We start from the raw sequence: 26,549 nt of genomic DNA on the forward strand, positions 1-26,549 counted from the left end.
AGTGTTCCACTATCTACTCCGATTACCATCCTCCAAAGAGAGTTGGGACTTTCATCTTTGAGGTGTATTGTCAACTGGAATACTCTGGCACTTTTTGGGAAATGTTGCTCTACCCCGAGACCACCGGTATTGGAAATGATCTATAACGAAATGATGCATGATGACAATTTACTTTTGCAGGGCTCCAGTTTAGACATGACAACATGTTTGGATGAAATTGGAAGTTGAACAAATGGTGACAAACCCTATGCAAGTAAAACTAAAATTGAAGACTCACGGCTGGATCCAAACTCTGGAACCTGCTAATGGCTACCGTTCTGTAGCCCACTTACCATCAGAAGGCCGTAAATTGAACATCATTTGTACTTATCTGCAACATTTTCCGGATAAAAGAATCAGAGACCAGTTTCTGCGAGCTCGCCTGAATCTCTAGCCAACAAATGAGATTCAGGCAATCCAGGGTTTGTTTAAAGAAAACTACTGTCCGTTTTGCAGCAACGTGACTGAAATTGAAACCCTAGTTAACATCTTGACGATGTGCTCGGGCCTGAGAGAGCTACATACACGTAAGTATTTTAGATCTCTTTTTTCAGAATGTATAACTTTGGATCCCTTAGTTTGGTGGAACCTGTTGATACAGGGACATATGACTAAAAATATAATTGCACTTGTTCAATTTCTTGCTGAAATTCCTTTTGAGACAGGCCCTGTCAGGTGAACTTGATCCCGATTTCTTCTGACTCTGATTGAGCTTTTTTTCTTTTTTCTTTTAGTATTTTTGAGCATGGTTTATCTTTTGAATACTCTTGTTTTACTGTTGTTCCTTTGAGTACGAATTTGTAGCGTATTGCTAAAAAATTGTTGTACAATTTGAATGCAATAAATAAATAAAAAAGTTAAGGTTATTTTGTTTACCAAAATGCAAAAAAGAAAATATACATTAAAAGAATGTGTTAGTGAGTGCCCACTGTATATTTTACAAAACTACCAGGCCACTAGCCATGGCCTTCAGCCATGTCCACTGTATATGTTTCAGCCCTAGCTAGTAAGCAAGGCCTTCACCATTGGCCCCTGTATATTTTAAAACACTACCAAGCCACTAGCTATGTCCTTTGGCCACAACCTTTGGCCGTGTCCACTGCACATATTCCCCCTCTCTTTTGGGCCCGCTGAACATTTTAAAACACTACCAGGACACTCACCAAGTCCACTTTCGACCCCCCACCTCACTGTAGCTTTCAAAATCCGTTATTTCTTTACTTGCTTTTTTTCAAACAAAACATTTCCCCATAACCGCGATTATACTTGCAATGCATTGCAGATAGCTGCGGTTACCTGCCCTCTCTGGCACTCACCAAGTGCTCTCTACTTCCTAGCATGCTCCCCCACTCTCCTAATGTCATCTTTCCATCCCTAACCCTCTCCCATGACCCTCCAACCCTTGTTGTTTCATGTGATCCACTTTCATTACCAATCTTGTTTTCTTTTGGAGCCACGGTTATCCCGCCGAATAACCGCGGCTACGAAAAAACATTGATTTGATTTTGGATATTTATAACACGCTCATGACAGACTTAACCGTATAGCGGCGCAGCTGGTAATAAAAGTCAACAAAGCAGTGTATACACCAAAAACAATTTTTGTGCCCATAATAACCTCCATAACCATCCCATTGCCCACTGACTTAAAGAGAAATGTCTTAAGTACTCTTCAAATCTGGTGAAGTGTCTCAAGAACCCTTATCCCTCTGGGGACACTGTTCTGCAACTTTGGACCAAAGACTGCAAATCTCCTATCTCCCCTTGATACACACACAGATCGAGGAACAGTCAGGAGCAGAAAATCTTGTGACCGTAAGCACTTTGGTGGTTGGTAGCCACAGATCTCATCTCTGATAGGCAGTTGCCAAACCATTTTAACATTTAAAAATAAGGCACGCCACCTTATATTTAATACATTCCTCCACTGCTAACCAGTGCAAAGCTCGATGGGACAGAGATACATGGGCCGATTTGCCAAGACAGAAGACCAATCTAGTTGCCGCATTCTGAGCTTTTTGGAGCCTGTACAGTTGTTTAACCGGACTGGCCATCAACAGACTATTACAGTACTCCATATGGGCATTTGTTAAGGCACCCACCACTGTCGCATGGTCTTCATCTGGGACGAATGGTAGGACCTGCAATAGCAGTCGTAATGAATAAAAATGTGACTGCACCATGGCTCCTACCTGGCCCTCTCTACCAAGATTGTTCTGCCAAATGCAGTCCACATTTTTTACCTTGGAAGCGAATCCTAGCTCAGTACCCAGAAGGTTATGGACTAGCAGTCCTTTGGTGACTGTTAGTAGATGTTTGGGTACAAACAATACAAAGCTCTATTTTGGACGTATTCAGCTGGAGCTGATTCCTAGACCTCCACTCTCTAACCTCCTCCAGGCATCGTTTGACCCTAGACATTTGTTTTCTGAACTTGGTCCTTAGCCCCCTCCACTCCCAAATTTCACGTGGTGTCCTCTTTCCTCCTCCACACCTCTAGCCTGCTGCCATTTTATTGTTTTTCCACCTCTGAAGGGCATTTTTCTGCCTATTCATTTTCGGATAGCTGTATGTATAGCCTTGGTTATCTCTTGCACCGAACAAAAATGGTGGCTTTTTCATTTCTGAAAAGCCTCTCTGCTGCAATGCACCATGGGAGATATAGCTATACTCCTGGGAGAAGGGGGCACACCCTTCTCAGTCAAATATTTAGAAAACTACTGAAAACAATAACCCCCAAACACCCCCCCCTGGAAGTTGAGTCAGCGCTTTGTGCCAAAGTTGTTTCGTACCTGGTCCAATTCCATCCAGCGGTTCTCGCTATCCGCTCGAGCAAATATTTGACTTTTTTCTCTATGGGAAAATGAATGGGGACTGTGTTTTTTTTGTATTCTTAATAACCTCTTTATTTCTTAAGAGATATTTCCCAAAATGTCCAGTCTGGGAGGACCTGTGAGTACATTTTTTTCTGCATACTTTCAGCCAAATCCGTCATGCAAGTCAAAAGTTATTAGCAATACATTTTTTTTAATACATTTTTTCATCTCAATACTCAACTTAACTATAGTGCTACAGTGACCACTGCACTAATATATATATATAGATACATATATATATATATGCATATTTATATTCAACGAAAAAACTTTGTTAAAGGGACGTTATGGTTACAAGTAAAACCGAAACCCCCCAGAAATTTGCCAGTTATGGTAAGCTAAGCAGCCATAACTTGCGCCATCACCGTGCAGTGCTAAGACAAACACCCAGTACATGAAAGATGACATCACAAAAGAAAGGTCCAGCAAGGAAAACAGCCACTAAGTTCCAATGAGATGTATTCCAGTTGCAGAGAGAAAAGAGACGCTGAAAATGTGCAAACATAGTTTATTGGCCATGGTTCAAACTCATTGATTCCATCAGCTGAACAATAAGAAGGTACCTGTGAAAACAGCTTAAAATCGCCACGCGTTCCGTCCCTCTACGGACTTCCTCAGGCTAGTGATGGAAGTAAGACCGCTTGGTTTGCTTATTTGAATAACGGGCCTCTAACACATTGGGTTACCGCTAGGTTTGAAGATGATGCAGCTGATGAATCAATTCCTTCGTTAGGCCCATGTACGCATTGTGGCAGTAGCCAGGCTGGTGCGCATGAGGGCTTGAGCAACATTGATTTTGTGCACCGTGGTCAGGTATGTGAAGATTTTCTTCATGAAAAGCTGAAAATGTGTCTTTTGTACTGACTTGTTAGTTTGGGTGGGGGATAAATGACACATGTCAGTATTGACATGTTTCTGTCTTTGAGAGATTTTGGAGGAGTGCTCCAGGATTTTCGCCAATTGAAAGAAAGGGAGGCCAGCTGAGGAGGGCCCAAAAATATATGTGCAATTTGGTAGACTAAAGACAGATGTTGTCGTCAATAGATTTCTTGGAGAATGGAGTGGGGAAAGATGATGTTTTCTGGATTTCTGGGCTGATGAGCTGGATGACACCGTGCTGCTGCAGGTCTTCCCAAGATAAGCAATTTTATTTTCCCTTGAGTTAACTTGTGAAATGTTTCTATGCTCTTAGGAAATAGTGTCAGTCCTTTTCCGATTTGTAGAGAGTTAGCTTTGCTTTAAGGAATATAGGGTTAATGTCACTCCTGTTGCCTGAAAATGTATCTTAATCAAAGAGCAGCTGGGTTATAACTCTAACATGTTTTGTCTTGTAACCTTTGAAGATAAACACTCCTTTACATAGTGTTTACTTTAATGGCAATCATTTTGTCAATTTCTCACCTGGGACTGGTACAGGTGGAGCCAGTCCCCTTCTGAAGAAGTCTAGCATGGCCCTGTTTGGCCTTCACTTGCATGAGTGACACTGATCCTCTGTTTGTGAGTTGTTTCCTGAATGCCTGTATTAGGTTTTTAACTTTATCGACCCTCTTTACAAAGGTCCACGTTTGTTTTTATATGCTGCATTCAGGAAGGCTCTGTTGTGCAGGACTTCATCAGTTTGATGGTTCATGTCTGCTTTACATGGAGAGTGGAACCAGCTGTCACCTACAGGTGGACATAGCTGATTGTGCAGAAGTCACTGATATCATTTTATGATGGATGAGCACTGTTCCGTTCTCCATCCCTTTGCTGGATGATGAATTTCATTTATTTAAACAGGGAAGTGCCGTGTATCCTTGGCTCTGTGGATGGATAAGGCAGATTTTCAGTACCATGGCTTTGGGGTGGAGGAAGCATGATGCCTGTTTGACATCAGTTGTTCCTGCTTAAGGTTTTAGACCATACGCCACTGCTTTGTTTTTACAGCCTGTACGGTGTCATTGGATCTGTAAGCAATGTTTTCTCATTTTATATGAGTTGTGCAAGAATTTAACTGAGATAAAGATCCATCAGTTGGCAGTTTTGAATGTTGGAGCAGAGAACTGAAAACAATACCCAATGATCCTAGTCAGAGAATACAAGCTACATTCTCCCTGGGAGGCAGGAGCATATGTTGTGAATCCCATGGCTGACTAATCTGTACAATAATTGATTGTTTTGTTACCTCTTTGTGTCCTCACCATTCCTCTCCGCAGGATTGATGAGGACGCACACCTTAGAGTTCTGTCTCTTTGTCCGCATGATTTATACCCATAGCAGTGTGAGAGGCTACAATGGCTGTTGCCATAACTCACCCTCATGAGGCAAGGATTGTGACAAGGATGAGTAGGACTTGGTAACATGGTGGCGGCGGTAAGTTATTAGGACATCTCTCACTAATTATCTTTATAGCAGATCGCAGCTCAGGGCAATTCAAGCTGCTTACCTTGTTTCATCTGTGACAGCAAGTCGAAGTACCTTGAATTCAGTGTTTTTAAAAGTATCTTGAAGCTGGAAATAAGAAGAAATGTTTTTTTTAGAGACCAAGTTTTGCAATATTGAAGTACATTCATCATTGCTACAGAGAGGAGAGGGTGTTAAGGGATGCCAGAAAGCTGAAATTGTGGTCGGTTGGCATGGCAACTGGAAATGCTGTGGCATGATCAGCCGGCACACTGCATTTTCTTGTACCATTACGCCGATGCAGTCCAATATTAGCTTGTTTACAACATGTTTTCCCACTCAGTAGTACTGTACCATGTCATGTGCCTATGTCACTTTCAAAGCTGGGAGATGTAGTGCTCTGTCTTTTCGCAGCAGATGGAGTTGAGCTATATTTGGGCTAATTTCCTGGCTCCATTGGGCTGCATGTATTTATTTATGTATTTATTTATTTTTTAGAGGCTTATACAATTAGCAAAACTGTTTCAAAGCAAACAGAGGACAACAGGGTGGGGACAGGGGAGGTAGACAATGAATTACAACACAAATAAATAAATAATTGAATGAATAGTATAACAACAAATAGTAAGACTACCGGGCAGGGGAGCCAAACCTACAATGCCTTATGAGTGTTCAGAACATGCAAGTGCAGGGGGATGAGGGAAGGGATAGGTGCTGTGGTGCTAAGGAGAAGTGCTCAGGTTGAAGTGATAGAAAGGAAGAATGTAAGTGCAACCTCACATGGGGAGGGAGCGCCAAGTAAGTGCAGTGAATAGGCAGTGGCTGGGATGAGAGATGTGGGAGGGTCAGGGCCCCAAGGGTCCATAAAGGCCCTGCACATCAGTCACGCTACTGTGTGATTACCAGGAGAGAGAGGAGGAGAAGGGAGAGGTAAAGAGAAAGGTCTTGATGCTTTTCCGGAACTTAAGGAGGTCCTGCTCAAGTCGGAGAGGAGGAGAGAGAGGCTGCTCCAAAGGAGGACGCCTGCTGAGGAAAGTGATCGCCCACCAGCTCTCTGTTTAGCAAACCGCTCCACAAGCAGGGAGTTGGTGCCAGAGGAATGCAGGAGTCTAGAAGGGGAGTATTTAGTCAGGAAGTGTTAAAAATAGAGTGGTCCCCGGCCCCAGAAAGCCTTGTGGATGATACAGAGGGATTTTAATTGAATCTGTGCTGAGACCTGGAGCCAGTGAAGGCTTTGTCGGGCAGGAGAGATGCGGTCCCTGGGCCTGAGGCCAAGGATGAGTCTTGCTGCCCTATTGTGGGTAATCTGGAGGGGTTGCAGGGTGGACGCAGGAAGATTAAGGAAGAGGCTAATGCAATAGTCTAGCCTGGAGAGAACCAGGGCACGGGTAACTTTGAGTCTCTGGGGGTAGGTGAGGAAGTGTAGAGTACCATTGAGAAGGAAGAGCTGAAAGTGGGACTTCTTGACAATGTCCTGAATAGCGGGATAAATGAGAGGGAGGGAGCGAAGATGACTCAGAGATTTCTGGCTACAGAGGATGGAGTGGGGGTAGGGGCATAGAGGAAAGCCAGAGTGAGTGGACGAAATAGGGTGTAGGGGACCCAATTGGGAGAATCTCAATTTTACTGTCATTTAGGCAGAGGTCATTAGCAGTGCACCAGGCCTGGATGGCAGAGAGGCAGTCAGGGATGAAGGACAATCCAAGATACGTCAGCAGGAAGTTTGAAGAAGAGTTGTGTGTTGTCAGTGTAGCACTGGAAGTTGGAGGAGAAGGAGGAAATTATGTGTGCCAGTAGAGAAAGGTAAATGTTAAAGAGCCAGGGTGACAGAATGGAGCCCTGGGGGACAAAATAGGTGGTGGAGGAAGTAGGGGAGGAGAATGGGCCCAGAATGGTGATGGAGGAACGGTCAGTGAGGAAGGAGGTGAGCCAGTCCAGTGCCCGATCCGTGATACCAAGGGTATCATCGAGCCTTTTTTATGAGGATGGAATGGTTCACTGTGTCAAAAGCCGAAGAGAGATCAAGGAGGGTGAGGACAGAAGAGGAGTTGGAGTCAAGGGATACAAGCAGCTCTTCACGGGTATTCAGTAGAGCAGTTTCCGTGCCTCAGGATGCTTGGAATCCAGACTGGTGGTCGCATAGACCGCCAACATGTTCGGTATGAGAGTTGAGTTGAGTGAGGGCCAACATCTCAAGCCATTTCCCCAGGAAGGGGGTGATGGAAATGGGGCAGTAGTTGGCTAGGCAGGAAGGGTCTGCAGAGGGTTTTTTAAGGAGGTGGCGCGAAAGGGAGTGCTTGAGGGAGGATGGAACTCTACGTTTGCCTTTCTGGATAATGCTACCATAAAAACGCTTTTTTTGGAGAGGTGCAGTACAACTGACAACATACATTTGTCCTTGTAAGAAATGACATTGAGATCAAAACTACAATATAGGACAACTATGACCAAAAACTGGGCTGTCCCCCTGTCCTTCAAGTGCTATACAATGCTCCTGTGTACTGTTGCTGGCCGAGCTTTCATCTATTGGATTTTTTTATTCTCCCATGTGTTACAATTTATTTCTTATTCCTCCCTCCACAGTGCTTCCCTGGCTCTATGGTGCTGTCCTTCATTCCATCCCATGCTGTCATGTCTGCCTCTCTGTGCTGTCATTCCCCATTCTTTCCCTCCAGTCTAAATGTAAAATGCAATGAACAACTTCAAACTCCAAAACTATTGACTTTGCCAATGCCTGTTACGAAATGGGTCAGTGCATAAACCAGCATTCTACAACACAGTTTTAAAGGAATAGTTTGCTCAAAAATTGTATTGTTGCGATCGTTCGGGCATGTATTTTTAAGCATACTGTAATGGATCTTAACATTTTTTCCTATGCATCTTGCCTTAGTTTTCCTCACTTTTACACATGCAAAAACAACGGGTTGGGCACTGCAATCTTGTGCTAATCTTATCCGTTGATGCATCGCCCTAAGTTCAAATGCCCTTGCGGCAAGAATACAGAAGACCCGCCCCTCAAACTGATATCGCTATATGCTCACGCCCCTTTTCACAGCACCAATGCACGTCTCGTGTCAACGTTCTCTGCGCGCAAGCTATTGACGTGTCTCTGTGGAAATACCAGGATGCTTCTTTCCTCAACAAGTATAAATAGACCCTTTCTGAGCAGACAACATTGCTTTTTCAATCGTTTTACTGTATTTAGTTTTGATCGCCCGTTACTCATTTCTGCTCTGTTCAGCTGTCTTCCTAGTACGACAACCTGCGAACAGGTACTTACAGTATCAGAACTGAGGTACATTCATTTTATTTAAATATTTGTCATAGAATGGCAACAATACAGCCCAAATAGTACTAACCTGAGTATTACGAAGAGGAATTAGTTGAAAGAAAAAGAAGCAGAAACGATAGGGAATCGTACGATAGTTGGGAAGATGAATCACCAGAGCTTGAGCCTGAGCCTAGTGGCATGGAAGACATTTCCACCTGGTGTACCTGCAATTGTTGCGAGGTCATGCCAACCGAGGTGGAGAACTGCTGCTGCCAAGAAAACTCCTGATGCTAGGCCTACATAGCTGAAGAAGACAAACCACTGCTCTGCGTTACGAAGCTGTATGACTTCAGGGCAGCCTGCCTCACAAGGTTCGTGCTGAGGATTATGATGGTGCTTATTCACGAACTTCACGCAACAGTTCACCCTAGCAATCCAAGTAAAGAGTAAGTATATTCTAGATGTGATGTAATTTTGACCACTGAGATGACTAACATTTCATGTTGTTCTCGTACATTGTCGTAACTTCGATCTATCAATGACGAATGAACTTAGTATGGAAATTGAATTCATTTCTCTCTTATTGCAAATCAAAGTGTTCATCGCTTACGTGTCTTTCAATTTCAACTAAAAAACAATATATAACTATGGCCCAAACTGTTCTGGCTTGAATGGGTGTTCACCTTTGTAATCTGTTGATACTTCAAAGCCCAAGTACATTTTTCCAGAAAGTTACTTTTCTAAGGGCAACTGCGCCATAGAATTTGGGATGCATTTTCGACTAACGTGGTACACTTATTTTGGTCATTCAATTAAAATGTTTATTTTTCTCTTTCACAGGTGGTACAGGCTGGTGGGCTACCGTTTGTTTCCATGGTGGCTTAATGGGAGGCTTGGATTCCGCTTTCGACGAGTAATATCCGCCTGTGCCATTCGAGCCATTTGTGCCAAATTCCCCAGTGACAGCTTACACTACAGGGGATTTTCACACACTATGCTGCAACCACCAAGTATAAAATTTGTAGTTTGTGCCATCAACATCACCAAACTAAATAAAATACAAATTAACATATACGAATAGTTGTTTGAATTTTTCAGTGATTCAAGAACACGCTCAATCATCTATGAAGGTTATGAAAGACTGGTTAGTACCCTTTTGCGCTCGCTTTGTCTCCATCCATCCCCCCTCCAGTAGTGGGTGGGTGGGAAAGCTCAAGGTTCCAAACACCATATAGAACTCAAAGGGACCCTCCAGAATCCTCTCTTCAAGCCATGCCTCAGCAATCAACATACATTTCTGTCCCTGCAACAGTGTTCAGGGACTTTTGCATTCGCCTCATGCCCATCCAGCCCCCCTCTAGTATCAATGGCAGTTCACACCTATGACCATGCGCTCCCAAGGGGGCTGGGTGGGTGGTAACACTCAAGTTGCCAATCACCATGTACACTTCAAATGGATCTTCCGCACAGCGACCATTGTCCATATCACCTCCCCAGACCCGGTGTCTCCAGACTCCCCTCTTCAAGTCCATCCATCCCCCTCCCTCCCCAGTATCGATGGCAGTTCACACCTAAGAATGTGCGCTCGCAAGGCAGCTTGGCAGGTGCAGATGCTCAAGGTGCCAAAAGCTGTGGAATCGCTAGCCTCTGTGTAGCATTAAAAATATACATTACGCATCATACAAAATTATGTAGACTCTTTGTTTTTGTGTTGGCGATAATAGTCTGTGGCTTTCATTAACCATAACAATAATAAACCTAACAGGATTACTGTGTTTATATCACAAATCAACAGGTGTGTAGCGTTATCATAGTTCTAAACAGTTTGGGCACTTGGACCGTGAAACAGGAACTGACCCTCCTTGATTCACCAACTGCCCCCATTGTGGGCTCTCAGGTCCATGTGTTGGGGACCTGCATCTTGCCTGGTGAGCACTCTGCGCTTGCAGGCAGCTTTCTTCCAGGCCCAATGCCGCCACACCTGAGTGGGTACAGGGCCACTCTGGTTCACCCAAAAGACCCTTGCTCTACTAAAGCTCTATTCGCACACCCTTGTTGCTAGTAAGTTTAAAATCCCTGACTGGAATAATTCCATCCCATTTACTGATAGGTATGCTCCATTTTTTTGGAAATGCTCTGGGTCAGAATAGACTGCTCCCACCGGGATTTGGTCGCTTGCTTCGGCCCACTTTCCCGTCCTACCCACAAAGGAATGTCCCACGATACATGCTGATTTGCAGGTTTTCTCTTATCTGCTAAAAGATATTCCTTATGTTAGCTCTGGTCTCATACATCTTGTGAGACAATGTGATTTCCAACCTCCTATCTTGTTGACTACTTGTGTCTCCATGCCTCGATACCAGGCTGATGTGGCTGCGACTATCCTCAAAGAATGCGTCCCATATTCTGTGATATTTGTTGTCCACATGGCCAGGCCAGACCCAATGTCTCCTGACTCCCCACTTCAAGACCCCGTCCGTGAAATCAACATGTTTTTGTCCGTTGAACAGTGTTCGGGACTTTAGCGCTCACCTCTTCCCCATTCATCCTCCTCCCTAGTATCAATGGCAGTTGGCACCTATGAGCAGGGTTGTACTGGGCCATATGTTTGTCTCAGGCACCAATGAAAACGTGGCACACAGTTCGAAGTTGCTATTCATTCCTTTATGGACACCATTTGAATATTACCCAAAGGTGAGTATTTTGATGAAAAGGTGACACAAATTGTGCATTTTAATAAATATATATTCATCAACAGTGTTCACTACTACAATCCGCATATTGAAGCAACTCATCAAACTGGCCCACATGGCCCAAAAAGTTGCCACTTTCATTTAAAAAAAATGACCCACACAAGCATTTTGCGCTTGTGGTTCAACCCCGGCCTTATAGGCAGTATGAGCAAGCCTATGCCTGTGCGCTCACAAGGGGGATGGGCGTGTGGGTATGGCAGATGTGAAACATTGGCATTGAGGCTGAGTGGGTGTCAATGAACACCTCACACATTCACATACACACCCACTTTAAGCCTTTATAAACACCTTGACATTTACCAGGAGAACATCTCTGAGATCGACAAGGTATATCGTCATCGAGCTAGCTGTTCCCCGGATACCTGTTCCACAGCTACTTGTTCCCCTGCTTGATGAATCAGCTCATTTGTTTGTCCAAGTAAGGGTAGGTCACCTATTTGCTTCTCTATATTCATCGATCACTGCTCTGAAAGTTTCTATCAAGTTCCACCTAATGTACCCAGCATTCTAATGTTCATTTATCTCAAAGACTTCTCCATTATCAAATGTTTGATGTATTTTGATATCGGTAAACAGCACATTGTATCACTGTGCATTGTAATAGAATGGAATGGTTCATGGTCCATGTTTGCAAGCATGTTTTCTTTTGATGCTTGAAAGTTCATTCAATGGACGAGTAATATATGATTTGCGCTATAACAATCACTTCCGGATCAGTTAGTATCTAATGTTGGATGCTGCCCAAAACAGTGAGGGTCACCCGTGCCATGTCTACTTTATGCAGACGATTTAGTCTTTTTGAATTACACTTATCTTGGTGTAAAAAATATGTTCTTTGCTTTGTGTAAATACGCATTAGAGAACAAACGCAAAATAAATATGGGGAAAACTAAAATAATGGCCATTTCATCTAAAAAGGTGACATGCCCTGACTTTATTACCGACCTAGCTAAAATAGAATATGTTGACACTTACCTTTACCTCAGCCTTGATGTGAGTGGCAGTGCTACTTACAAACATATTGTAGACACCAAGAAAACGAAAGCCCTAAAACTGGCACAATTAATTGTAAATTGTAAAATTTGCGAGAGAAACAGCTGGTTTCACGTTCAACGGATTCATAATACTTTACAAACAATGCTTCTGTCAGACTATATTGTATGGTCTGGCAGCACTGACAATGAGAGATTTGTCATGGTTAGGCATTGTGGAAGGACAATTTTGGAGAAGGAACCTTGGACTCAGACCATCTGTCCCAATACAACATATATGTCTTGGGCTGGGTCTGACTTCCCTGAAAGGTGCCCTGTTGAAGAAGTGTGGGCTTTTACATTTTAAAATCCATTTTACTCCACAATGCCTACTATTTTGTTTATTGGAAAATAGACCATTTACTAATGATAGTCGTTATTTAAGACAATAGATTGGCATACCAATTATTCTAAAAAAAAATCCATATGAGACACAGAGCCGGATATTAATAAGAAATATTCAAATTTGGGATTGGGCCTGCAATTATAAGCACTTGGAAAAACTCTGCCGCTACAAGCACCTTGCTGGAGCGACACATAAGTATTTGCAGACCCAACAATACTTAAAGTGTCCAAGTCTAGCAGTTAAATCCTTCCGTTAGAGACCGCGCACCAATCAGCTACCACTGTTGGCTCTGATCGGTGCACAATTAAAATTGCCACAGAACGATAGATACTGCAGAAATTGCATGAAGCCTGATATTTTAGAGACTCTGCAACAGGTATTTTCAGAATGCTCCACCATGGGAACTGAATATATGACAAGCCTTTCCAGGAGTGATCAAAACATAAAAGGTGGTACTCATATGCAGATAGTTGGCATAACATAGTGAGGTGCAGGTGAAGTAATAAAGTTAAAGAGAAGTAGGTTAAATGGTTTTAATAGGATTTTATGTCTTAGAGTATTTATTTATGGTTTTATATAGAAAGTCATAGTAATAATTAAAAATTAGGTAAATTGATATTAGCTATGGTGATGAAATCGAGTATTTGAGCATTTATGTATTAGACAACTTTGATGAGTTAAAGGGTTAAAGGATTTGATTGACCATGTCTTGATTTGTTTGATTTTATAATGAAACATTAGAAATAATTTGTGTAATTATGTGAAATGTAAATATGTAACTTAATTTAAGTTCAAGATGTTTTTTTATGAAACTAAACAATCATTTCCGTCAGAAAGTTAGCACTGTATTCATTCGACTAGGTTACACAGGCTTTCTTTCTTTAAAACAAACTTTACAGACAAAGCTGTGTAATAATTGCTTTCTTCAAATTCATACAGTATTATTTGTAATAATTAATTATATTTTTTTATACAGATCTTATGGACTTTTCAAGAATGCCTTCATGTATCATTATCAGTTGCCCTTCTGTGAGCCATGCCAAAACGCAGGGCACAGTCCTGCATATATTCCCAAAGGATATTTATTAAATAAGAAGATGGACTACAAATTGTGGTTTTCTAGTGGATGAGATTGAAAGTAGAGCCCAGGATGTCTTCGGAGACGTGAGGGCCAATCAATTCCGCGTCTGCAGCCTGCACTTTACTAACAATATGTACGAACAATAAAAGTACACCAAAAACGCTGACCCAGAATTCTTTGTAAATTGCTTACAAATGCAATTCCGACTCAATTTCGGCACTCGCTGGCTCAGGTAAGTTGTGGACGATGGATTTATTATGCTTGTTGGTATGTAGGACAGTGGTTTATATAACTGTATTGTCAATGATCTCTCGGTTCATTTTAAATAGTATATTGAAGTAACTTCATGAATGGTTTAGACTTTTCAGTGTTGATTTTCGATCAATGTTGTATTGCACAAGTTTCCCTCGTTACCCGAATCACCCACAGTTTTAAATGTTTCAGTGTAGACTACTTTCTCTATCCCGCTTTCAGAACACTGTAATAAATCAGTGAAATGTGACCCTTAGTAAAAACTTCCATAGTGCCCTATAAAAGTCGCCAAATGTTTTTGAAATGTGTTGGTTGGTTGGCATGTCCTTCTTTACGTAGAGTTCACTGACGGAAGTACAGACCCTTCTCAGTGACGAAACCACCGACCCGTCTAGTATCCCAATGGTGAGCCCTACCGACTTGCACAAAGTGATATTCAGAGCATTGGATGTGGCCACATTTCTAATACCAATTTACCTTTTCTATTGTACTATTTTCTGACTATGTACTGAAAAAGAAGGAGCAAGATTCTGCATCAATTACTTTTCAGGAGTCAACATCAACCTCACTCGCCTATCAAATAATTATATTCTACTAGTCCTTTATATACGGATGAACAATATGTGTATGTGTTATGCTTGGAATTTCAACATACTGTAAATTATTATGTACAGTATTGGTTATTTACACAAAGTGGCATGTATGGGTGTCTCTATGTATGTATCATCGTCAGTTTAATTTTGATTTTTCATCCATATTAAAATAAGTACTCTGTTATAGGGGGATGCTGGAACTTCGACGACAAGCACTTCCTCCTTTGCAACAGGTCCAGAATATGAGGTATGCATACTTACAGTTTCCTGGCTAGAATGAAATTAAATAGTACAAAGGATATTCTTAGTGACTGAGATGCATGTAACCTTGCGCTGTTTCAAACTTTTCTGATTTTGTTTCTAACAATACACTTCCTGCCTAATGCAGAATAGATGACAAAGGAAATATTATAAAGCAAACTACTTTTGAAGGCGACATTATAATCACTATGTTTTGCAGGGTGATCTCAGATCAAGTGCATGTGGCATCTCGGGAGGTTATCAGGTGAAATGTGAGATGTATATTATGACAAAATCGCTTACACTGTTTTTGAGGGTATTTTCATATGAATGTTCTATTTGTGTTGCAACAACAAAACTTATAGTATATGGTACATAATCATTTTAAACTTCTTCTTGCGGAAGTGCTCTGTGCGATGAAACATTTTACATTTCAGTATGACTGACATTTAATTTTTTTTAATGATTATTCTCTCCAAGGAATGTACTTAAGATGTGGAATTAGAAGAGGCATATGGACCAGAGGTATACATAACCTAATATGAAATACAATTGGGCATCACATTGGATTGGGAATATATTTAAGTAATGTTTTGGAATCTGTCAAGTTGGTTCTGTTTCTATATATGTACATATGTTTGAGTGGAAATGAAATTTGCTTAATTTCAACCATATAACCCCTTTTTTCAGCTTGATGTTGCGGTCGTCAAAGAGAAGGTTACGGTTTTGAAGTGAATTAAGAAAACAAGGGTAAAGTACAAACCAGTTTGTTTTGGAGAAATTTTTCAGCAGATGTTTTAGTCATATTATGTTTTTAGTTGAAAAATCATATCTTCTGTTCGTGTGCTATATATTGAGCATGTTTTTCTATAAATTTGTTAGAGGCCCAGAAGGAAAAGGAGTATGAAGACGCAGACAACAACTGAAACCAAAGATGTCGCTTGCCAAACGGATTTCACAATGGAGCAACTACTATTTGTGGTGCAGCGTGGTCCAGTCAGTATTTATACTTGTGATGCATATGTCCAGTGGCCCGAAAATGAATGTAATCTCATCTGCGAACCGTACAAAGTTACCATGGACCATTGCTACTTTGTACAAACTCGACCAGATAAAACTGAAGACAATGAAGATGCATTGCAATTGCTCGCAGACCCTTTGACACAATCCACACCCTCTAAAAATGTTCCACCCAACAAACATTCAGTGTTACCTGTTTCTCTGAATTCATGTGGAAATATCACAGCCTGAACTAACAGAGGCTGAAGCTTCAACGTAATTGACTGAGGAATTTGCTCAAGATCTCAACCTCAGTTTGCCTAGTTTGGGGGAATTGTTCACCACCGCCGAGTCGCAAACTCAGTACAGCAGGACGATTGGCTATTAAATGAGCAAAAATACATTGGGCCTCATTATAAGTCTGCCGGTCCGGGAACTACGGTACCGGTAAGCTTGCCGGTACCGTAGTTCCTGGACTGGCAAACTACATCCCGAAACGGGCCAGAAAAAAAAAGGCTTCCGGGAGATGGAAAACGGAGTCCGTTTTCCCTTTCCATGGTAGCCATCGGGAGTGGACGCGCTGCGAACAGAAGTGTTCCCAGCGCGTTTGCTCCCGAAAGATGACAGCGAAGAAGGTAAGTGGGGTTGGGAGGGCGGGGAAGTATGGGAGAGGGAGGAAAAAAATAAAAAAATAGACGTACCTGAATCCCCGGCGGGAGACAAAGGCAGCCTTCAACCGTGTGGAGGCTCGGAGCGGGGAGTGCCCCGCTTCGAGCCATCTCATTGGCTGAGGGGTTGCCACTACCTCCCCAGGAACAATGGTCATGGAATCCTGGCCGAGGGATTCCTGGCCAGGTAATGCCCCGGCGAGGGCCAATCAGAATACGTGTTTCATTCTGATTGAGCCCTTGCCGGTTACTAATTATTTTTACAATACACAGTGTTTCAGTGTTTCTTTGCACTGTTTGTATTAAAATTTCATTTGTATTAATTCTACAACCCTCTCTCCCTCCTAAAATAAGCCTGGCTGCTCTGTCTATGCTACCCTGAACTCAGGTGGTAAAGCCTTATATTAGGAGTGGAATCTTGGACTGCATCAGTTGAATAGTTATGGTATGCCCTTAGTTGGACTTCAGTAAAACTGTCCTAACAGCCACCCCTTATCGGACGCAATAAGTCGTTCCAATAAGGTATATGTTTTTTAAATGGACGAAGTGGGCGTGCATACCGTCGACAATACGTTTTATGAAAGGGCAATGGAAAGAGGTAAAAAGGATGTCATCGCAAACATACAATCTATCTGATGGCTCCAGTTAGCTATATGGATCAAGCCCTTGCATGACTTGACGGATTCCCACTGGCACAATCGATACCTTTTACGCCTGAATATCCCATAAAGGTATTCGATGTTGGCTTTGTTAGCCTGCGCTCCCCAGCTATTCTCACCTTTTGAAAACTGTTCTGCCCCCAAGGGCACATCCGACTCAAATAGTGGGAACCAATTCTCCATCGCCTCAGGCCCCTTCCTGACTTTCTACAGCCTTCCCAAGAAGACCCGTTTTTTGCTTTACTGGTGTGGTCGTGCATTTTAACGTACTACTGTACTGTTGAGCCCAAGGCTACACACATCTTAGGGCTGGACTAGAAAGTTAGGGAAGGACTCTGAAAAATTGTCTAAAGCTCCTAGTGTGTTAAGCCACCCTTCTCTTTACAGGTTGCGGCTGTGGTTTCCTCATTTGTCGCATTAGGAAACGTATTGTATACATGCTCTATAGTAGAGTATTGTGTGTGGTAACAATAAATGTATTGATATCTTTAATATAGACTTGTCTAAGAGTAATTTGTGGTTCGTTGCTGTGTGTGTTCATTGTGGGCTTCCAATCACTATCACCCCTCCTGAGACTTAGTCTTGACCGCCTGCCAAGCTAACTAGATTGGTCTGGCTTGTCTAGAAAGTTCCCCTGTTTCACTAAACCCAGGATGGCCTCCAAAACTTCAGCACATCAGGTAAGAGATTAGAAATCTATCTTAACACCCTTCTACTGCACTTGTCCACCCATAGGCTCCTCCTCCCATTCCCTACGCACTAGCATGGCCAAATGGCACAAGGCCTAGTCGGAGCAAGAATGTAACTTGTCGAGTATGGTAACGCAATGTCACCTGTCTCGCATGATGGTAGAGAGGGCTGCCTCAGGTGTGCAAGGGAGTATGAATTGACATGCATGAATTATAGTAAGCACTGTGCAATTGAATGCAGTCCCTTCTTCTGTTACGCTCAATGCCAGAATGAATACACCCCTCTTGGGAAAGAAGCCAAGAAATAGCTTGCAAGGATCACAAGGTTTAGTTGTACAGCGTATAAAAAATATAAGCAAAGGACTCTGCTGCTCGAGAACGTTCCGACTCCAGAATGAATATTGTTGCCTTTTGAGAGGCAATAGCGTCAGTAATGACATCACATATAGGGTCTGAACCCACACAGTTGATTGGGAAGACAATGTACATGATCCTGCTCCATCTGGGATGCCAGGCTACAATTGGTTTGTTTCTCAGCCCTCTGTCGATTCCCACATGGTTGAACTGGGCTCATCTCTCCATGGAGTGAAGGTAAGGTCTCTCATGAGACTATGTGAAAACTACGATAATATGCTAAACCTATTACTACATCACTATGGCATGCAGCTCGGAGGCTCTGGGGCTGATGCCAGGGCGAAGGGAGGAAGATATACAGTCACACTGACCCACACTTTCTGCGCTTTGTGCTATGAAACAGTGCTGGACGAGGAGATGTGGGGTATCTATTAAATTTTCTTACAGAGATGATATATCCCCAGAGGTAGCAGCAACCCATAACTTTCGGGATTGATCTTACGTTCCTGTGGCGAAACATATTTTACATAGCTGTTTGTAACTGTCCTTGGTTTACTGAACCACTTTCTGAAAGCGGTGTATTGTCCAGTTTTTTTTTTTTTTGCATTCTTTCACAAAATCAAACTTACCCGTCTCTGGCTGCAGTCACTGAAAACATGATGCTATTGTTATTTGGCCTTGAACGAAAGTCTGCAACTGTTCAAAGGACACAATGGTCCTCATTACGAGTTTGGAGGCAGCCATGCCCTTATGGCTGCCTCCAAACTCGGGTTCGGGGTCCCTGAATGGGGAAATACCAGGCCATTCCGACTTTGGAGGGCCCGGTATTTCCCCATTCAGGGGACCCGGACCATCCTCATTCTCATTTGAGCCCCTATAGGGCTCAATGGGAATGGGGAGCATGCTAACAACGGGCCCGTTAATGACAGGCCCGTTGTTAGCATGCTTGTCCCCTCACGGGACCCGAAAAGGACATCTGGTAAAACCAGACGTCCAAAGCGGGTCACGCGAGGGGACCTCGTAATAGTGCGGTACTGGGTTAATGGCTCTGGCACCTTTACCAGTGCCATTAACCCCTTATGGCCCTCCTCGTAATGAGGCCCAATGTGTTGAGTACCCACAAAAAATCGAAAGACATACGAAAATGTAGTTTCGGTAGCTGAATCTTTTCTGTGGGCATTTAGTTCTCTTTTCGATCACTTATCTTACCAGTTCCATTACAATGCCATCTGTCTGTGGTTCAACAAAAAATGTTACTATCGCTGTCCTTATTTTCTGGTAGGGCCCGCTATGTGAAGCTAGTGCATCTGGTTGTCCATCCCATTGGGAGCTATACCTACTTCACAGTGTTAAACTTTCATGCATGTCGTGGTCTCAAATAGTCCCCCAATCTTGTCATGTGTGTGTTCATTCTGTGTGGTTTGTTATTCTGATTAGGTTTCATCCAGTTCTGGATTATACAGTAACTTGTTATATTCGATTACAGAACGGTTACTAAAATATATTATTTTATTCTGTTTTCTAGAAAGCTATATTGTACCATTCTGCATATGCCATAGTTTTCAGCTACCATCAATGGATTCTTCAACCAACATTGGTGGATAATCATCAACAGTACTTATTTGATCACTGTTATGTAGGACGACTGACAGGGACCAATCTGCCCTTTGGCAGTGCCAGCAATGAGGAGCAACCTGTCATTGTTTCTGTTTTGAAAATGTGATGATGCTAAAGTGTTGCACTTGAAAGTGAAAACAATCCATATCTTCTCACGAACGGAACACTGTGTGCGTCATTAGAAGGTTTTGCTGGTGCAACATATGGACACACAAGATTTGGAGTACAGGGATTGATCTATCGCTGATGATAATCGTCGTATTATGAGGACATTATAACCAACATTCGAAGCATGCGATGTTCGCTAGCTATAACTTGTATGGCAAAAACATATGGTTCATTTTGTGGACTTAATATTCTCTTTTGAGAGTTCTTTGAAAAATAAAGCACTTGTTACGTTGTAGACTACTGATGTTTTCTTAAATAATAATGTTTATCTGTCCTATTTGGGACAAGAAAGAAAAGTTACATGCTGTGAGAGGATGTGTTTGTTTATCTTCCTGGTTCTTCATTAAGTTTGGCTACGCTGGCCACGAACGTCATGAAAATAGGTGGAGCATATTGTTTGGACTACTGATGTCAGTTTGAGGGGCAGGCGATCTGTATTCTTGCCGCAAGGGCACTTGATGTATCAACGGATAAGATTAGCACAAGATGGTGGCGCCCTACCGTTGTTTTCGCAATGTGTAAAAGTGAAGATAACTAAGGTAATATGCATAGGAAAAATGTTTAAGATTGATTAAAGTATGCTTAAAAATAAATGCCCGAACGATCGGGACAATAACATTTTTGAGCAAACTATTCCTCTGATTATTAAAACAAATTAATGTGCTGTAGAGAGGTACACCGTTTCACATCCTTCCTCCAAGGGGAATGGCTCATAAACTGCAAAAGTTGCATTTCTCTCTTCAGAGCATGGGCCCATTCAAATCTTTAATCCTTACTTCTGTTATATAACAGCCCCACCCTGCGGCAGAGGCCAGCACTTCAGGGGCCTGGGTAGACCACGGGCACAGCAAGTGCAGCTGAAATGATAAATGGAGACAGACACAATTGTGTGTTGTATGGTTTTCCCACCCCTGCGCGGGGAAGCCTTTGCCTTTTATTGTCACAGTGATGAGTCCTGACATCACTGCATGCGTGTGGGCATGCGTGCATGTCAGTTTGCAGGCTTATGTCTGGTAGTCAGCAAACTCATGTGTTCAATTTCTCCTCGCCATTGCATCCCTTTCTACCACAATAAAATCCTGAGCAAAAGCGTTCATCTGGCTTGCACCAATACTAGATCACTTAGAACAATGCTCATTATGAGTTGGGGGGCATTCCGGCAGTAAATCCACTGAAATACCATCCAACTGAATTACCATTATCATCAATGAGTCTGACGGAATTACCGCCAGATTACAAGTGGCAGAGATAGTCCCCATTTTTGTGGGAGTCCATTGGACTCTATAGGGCATTTTTGGTGGCATTACCATCGCCGAAATTACCGCTGTGGTAATTCCACCGATGTTGCCGAGTTTCATCAGAAAGTATTTGTATTTGTATTTTATTTACATTTTATTTAGCGTCTTAAGCCTAAGCGCTGTACATAGGATACGAACGGTTGCAAAGTAAATGTATAAACAATAAATTCCAGAAAACAATCACTCAAATGTTTTGAAGTTGATGGGATTTCAGAGAACCACGAAACAAGGAATAAGTAGAGGTAGAGCAAAAGGAAAGTGGAAGAATGTTCCAATGAAGAGGAGCAAGAAGCTCAAAGCAACGAAAACGAGACTGTACATGGGGGACGAGGAGCCAAAAGTAAACAGTGAGAAGAAGAGCGAAGAGAACGATAGCTGGGAGCAAGACCATGGAGAGATTTAAATACAATACAAGGAAAGTTAAATTTAAGTTGCGAACGAAAGGATAACCAACCAAGTGTTTCAGAGATGCAGTAATAGAATCGTTCGATGAGAGCGGACACAGAAAATGAATAAAAGAGTTGAACACTGATTTAAGTGGAGCAAGATGAGAGTTAGGGAGGTCAAATAGAGCAGAAGCGCAATAGAAAAGATGAGAAAAAATTAAAGAAGTGATTAGAATTTTAGATGCCTGAAAAGTAAGAAATGGACGAGGTGAACTCGACAAAAACGGGCAGTAAGTGAAATGTGGTGAGAAAACGAGAGATTAGTATCAAAGTAGAGACCAAGATTATGAACTGTAGGTGAAATTGGGAGGTTGGATGGTGGAAAGGATATAAAGGATGGTGTAAGATGAAGAGAAAGATTGTTGGCAGGAAAAAACAGTACCTCAGACTTTGCAGCATTAAGAATGAGATAATGGCAGGATCTCCAGGATTTGATTGTGACCAGGCAAGCAGAAAGATTAAGGTACATTTCAAAAGAGAAAGAGGAGAAGGTACTTCATAGTTGGGTGTCATCCACATAGAAATGGTGGGACAACCCAAAGGAGGAAATAACAGCTGCAAGATGAGTTGTGTAGAGCGAGAATAGAAAAGGACCCAGAACTGATCTTTGAGGCACACTGTGGGAAAGCGAGAATGATTCTGAAGACTTGCCTGCCCAAGAGACCGTGAATGTTCTATTAGAGAGATAAGAGTGAAACCAAGGCAGAACAGGACCTGAGAGACCAAAAGATGAAAGTGAACCTAAGAGTAAAGAGTGATCAACCATGTCAAAAGCCACCAAATGATCTAGAACAATAAGAAGTGTTTAGAGTATTGCGTCAAGAGGAGAGAGGTCAACACTGAAAGGAGAGCAGTTTCTGTGGAATGAAAAGGACTGAAATCGGACTGAAATTTTGGGAGAATGTAAGAGTTGGAAACAAAGGTGGAGATCTGAGAATAGACAAGCCTTTATAAAAGTTTAGAAAGATGGGGCAATACAGAGATATGGCGGAAATTTGAAACAAGCAAAAGATCGGCAGTGGGTTTCTTCAAAATTGGAATAATAAAAGCATGCTTAAATGATGTGCCAAAAGTAGCGGTAGAAAGACAGATATTGAAAAAGGAGACAAGATAAGGTACAAGAAAAGGGTAGACCTTAGGGATTAACGTGGAAGGAATAGGGTCAGTGGGGGAGGCCGTGGGATGAGCTTTAGCAAGAAAGGGAAAAACATCAGAATCAGAAACAGGAGTAAAGTGAGTGATGTTGGCATGAGGAATAGGAGCAGGAATAGTGGGGGACCATTGGGGTGGGTTAGATGCTCAATGTCATGACAAAGAGAAACAACTTTTGAAGAAAACAAGTGAGCAAAGTCGGAAGCAGAGAGAGAGGAATGGCGGAGCGGGAAAAGTGGTGGTAATTCCGTTACCACCAATTATTTCCTGCACGCCATACCTGTAAAGTGCCATAAGTCTTTAAACTTGCCTGGGATCCTTCTCAGCACTCAAATTAGGCCCCTAGGACTTGGTGAGGTGATGGCAGAAGGTGTCGGACATGATTTGCATGGACCACTGGCAGTCCCTTGGGAGCACGGCCGCCACATCACATCTTGTGCTGGATCTTCAGCTACTGGACTTTACTTGGATGTTCCTCCGTTAGTACCGTCTCCTCTGCTTGTGTGATGTTCATCACCACGTGACACACCCCGTGACTTGAAATGCAATACATTTCTCTTGATGACTGATGATCCCCCAATGGCTGTGAACATGCTGCCTTGTTGGGCAGTGATGGTGAATGGCAGGGACACAAAAGGATGGGGAATTTCCCATGGGTTCTATGTGGTTTTTTACCAATACGCTATCCCCAACTTTCAGGGTTAGCAGACACACTCTCCTCCTTTTGCTCTCAGCCTTGTAATCCTACACATGGAGCTTGGTGACTCTAAGCATTTGATCATAGCAGCAATTTTTACCTGCACCATATGGGAGGTTGGATTTGATTGTTCGTGGGGGAGTGAGGATTTTGAACTAAGGAGAAGACTAGCAGGGAATACCCCTACCAAGGAGTGTGGCATAATACAGTATTTCCTCAGGATTGGAACACAACTTCTTCCAGGTAATCATTCTTGTTGGTGTGGAATGATATGCCAGAGGTCTGAGGGTTACTACGAGTTTACCCATTCAGCTCCCAGGGCCCAACAACCCTTCCCCCAGAACAAACGGAGGACTCAGCCAAGTGCAAGTTAGACTGTTGTTTATTACAAAAACCGGCAGGGATCATACAGGACATTAAAAAATCTCCAGAGTCACCGCTCCCAAACCTGTGTCAAGCCTTTTTGTTGCAACGTAACGTCACTACAAGGAACCCTCCCCAAAAAACATATCCTACTTTCTGGTTGGGTGATCAGAGTGGTATACCATATAGATTGACCCTATGGATCTTAGTTAATTGGCCCTCTCATGTCAGGTTGCTGGCCTGCCCCTTCCCCAAGCAACTATGTATTACATTGTTGTAGGGTCTCAGCAGTTCCATTGGCCCTTTCCCTCTGCCGTCCACCCCTGGATTTCTGTCCCCTGATTGGCTGGACTGGTCTCCCCAGACCTGGGACCCAGCTCTGTTCTCAGTGCTCTGTGCACCTATTCAAGGTGATGAGAATGACTATGTATTCCCAATGTATCTGTTAGCAGTACCACTTTTGCCTGTGAGAGTGCTCTCCACGTTGCAACGTTGTTGACAAGTTCATGTGCCACTTCATGTATGTGTTGCTGAGAATTGTTCGTCTTCCCCCTGCGGGTGAATAACCATTGTCTAGCAGTGGGAAGACGTACATGTTTGAGGACCACAAAATCAAGCTCTTCTGGTCTGTAATGTATGAGGATTTATTCTTTTTTTCCTGCAGATGGCCCCTTGTTGTTTTAAGTTTGGAATTAGCTGCTTGTCGCTGACCTTTGCTGCAAGCTCTGGCCTTCTTGTTCTGTGCAGCCTGCTTCTGCTTTCCGTCGTCTCTCGTCCTGCAGCTTGTGATCCTATGTGATCCTTGTTATACTGTGATTTCTACATATCTATACCATGCTATGTTTTCCCTAGTGAGCATATGGCCCTTAGGAATGTGTATATGGAATGGATGGGATTACACCAGAGTAATCCTGAGTCCAAATAATGGAACCAACTCAAGAAGATGGCAAAGTACTGTCTCTCTATGATCTCCACAAAAAATATACTTCTTATAGCAATAATGCATCAGAGTGATGTCATACTACATGGCAATAGTGAAAAACCTTTCAAGTGTCAGGATTGGTTAAGGGAAACATCTTGATGTACAATTGTATAGAAGCTAGGAATGTTACTGGCTGTCCGTTATCTGGTGGACAATTTATGCCTACCTCTAAAAACATGTAATTTCAAAAACATTAGATACACAGTTTCTTAATGGTCTTCAAATTATAAGGTCCTTCGTTATATGGACTAATACAATTGGTTGGCAAGCTAGTGCCACGTCTGGAACATGTTAATTTAGCAGCACGTAAGCCCAGACCCAGGTGCAGGTAGATAGGACATGGTACTACAGCACCACCCAATTAGCCCAGCATCTCTCATCGCCCATGCATCGGAACGCACAGTAGTGACGGCACTCGCTATTGTGTCTGGAACTCCAAGTTCAAGCTCTATTTACATCCTTGGATCACGTGATGGGAGACCACGGTTTGGAGCATTTTGAAGCATTTAAAAGCTTTAAATGAATTAAAACTTGGCCTCCTTGGTGTTCTTTCTTGCACCTTAACAAGAGGAGATTCAACCTCTGCACGCTCGTCCTGCTTCAGAACAGATAGCTGACCTCGCTTCCTGAATTGTGACTTCAGGCCAAGCAACCTCGCCATGCAGCTCTTTGAGCTTATTATTCTTGTTGCAACACAGTTTTTCCCTTCCCGCATTATGGGTTCTGGCTTACCTAATTCATGATACCAATGTCCCGTTTCTATACAATGGCTACTTCACCTGCATTCTATTTACTACTAATGGTTGGCCTCTATGATGACTTAATCTACCTTATGTTTCGCCATCTTTACAGGTGTTTAACTTCTGTTTTTGACAATATTTTATTTACTGCATAGTTTTCTTCTTATCTACGTCAATAGTTCACTTGACCTCTTGCATCGTTATCTATCACTTAGGACTCATACATTGTCATACTTCTTTGTCTTGAGACATTGTGCACACTTTTTTATGACATCATCAATTCCCTTGCTGAGCTTCTTTTCATATTCCTTCAGGGATTTCCGCCTGTAGGTTGTCATCACTTTGGGGGTACATTCGATAGGATTGTCTCCTTCAGGGATTTCCGCCTGTAGGTTGTCATCACTTTGGGGGTACATTCGATAGGATTGTCTCAATAGGTACTTTCTTTCAAACACTTGCTGTGGTATTGATTATTATGGCTGATGTCAGGCATGGCATGATCTCATGTCTCCAATACACAGGTGGTAGAGGGGCAGGATCACCGGTAGATGCACATAGTTGTTCCTCTAACACTAGGTTAGTCGTATTTGGTCCTTCCATGTTCCTTATGTGATCCTGTAGTTCCATGAGATTAATTGCCATAAGCATCTGCAAGCCTGCCCTGCATCTCTTCATTGCTCTGCGTTCAGCGTTTCTGCACTTGGCTAATGAGAAAAATAATAAAAGCTTTTGCCAGTATGTTATGTTATGGTATGTTATTTTGCATTTATATAGCGCCTTATATACCATTGGTATGGTCTGAAGGCGCTGGTACGTTGAACGCCCTTGGGAACCGAAGTTCAAATCAGTAGAGA

General features: G+C 42.6%; 1 protein-coding gene across 1 annotated transcript in view; it reads right to left on the bottom strand.

Annotated features, from left to right (window-relative positions):
* The window catches only part of ADGRG4 (adhesion G protein-coupled receptor G4), a 1,571,349-nt gene that overhangs the window by 1,051,148 nt on the left and 493,652 nt on the right, over positions 1 to 26,549 (bottom strand). Inside the window, exon 6 of the mRNA XM_069612803.1 lies at positions 5,340 to 5,404. Within this exon, the coding sequence (XP_069468904.1) occupies positions 5,340 to 5,404 (65 nt within the window). The remainder of the gene's footprint in view (positions 1 to 5,339; positions 5,405 to 26,549) is intronic.

This window comes from Ambystoma mexicanum, chromosome 5p (assembly GCF_040938575.1).
Source record: "Ambystoma mexicanum isolate Mex_15411 chromosome 5p, UKY_AmexF1_1, whole genome shotgun sequence".
NCBI classification, from domain to species: Eukaryota; Metazoa; Chordata; class Amphibia; order Caudata; family Ambystomatidae; genus Ambystoma; species Ambystoma mexicanum.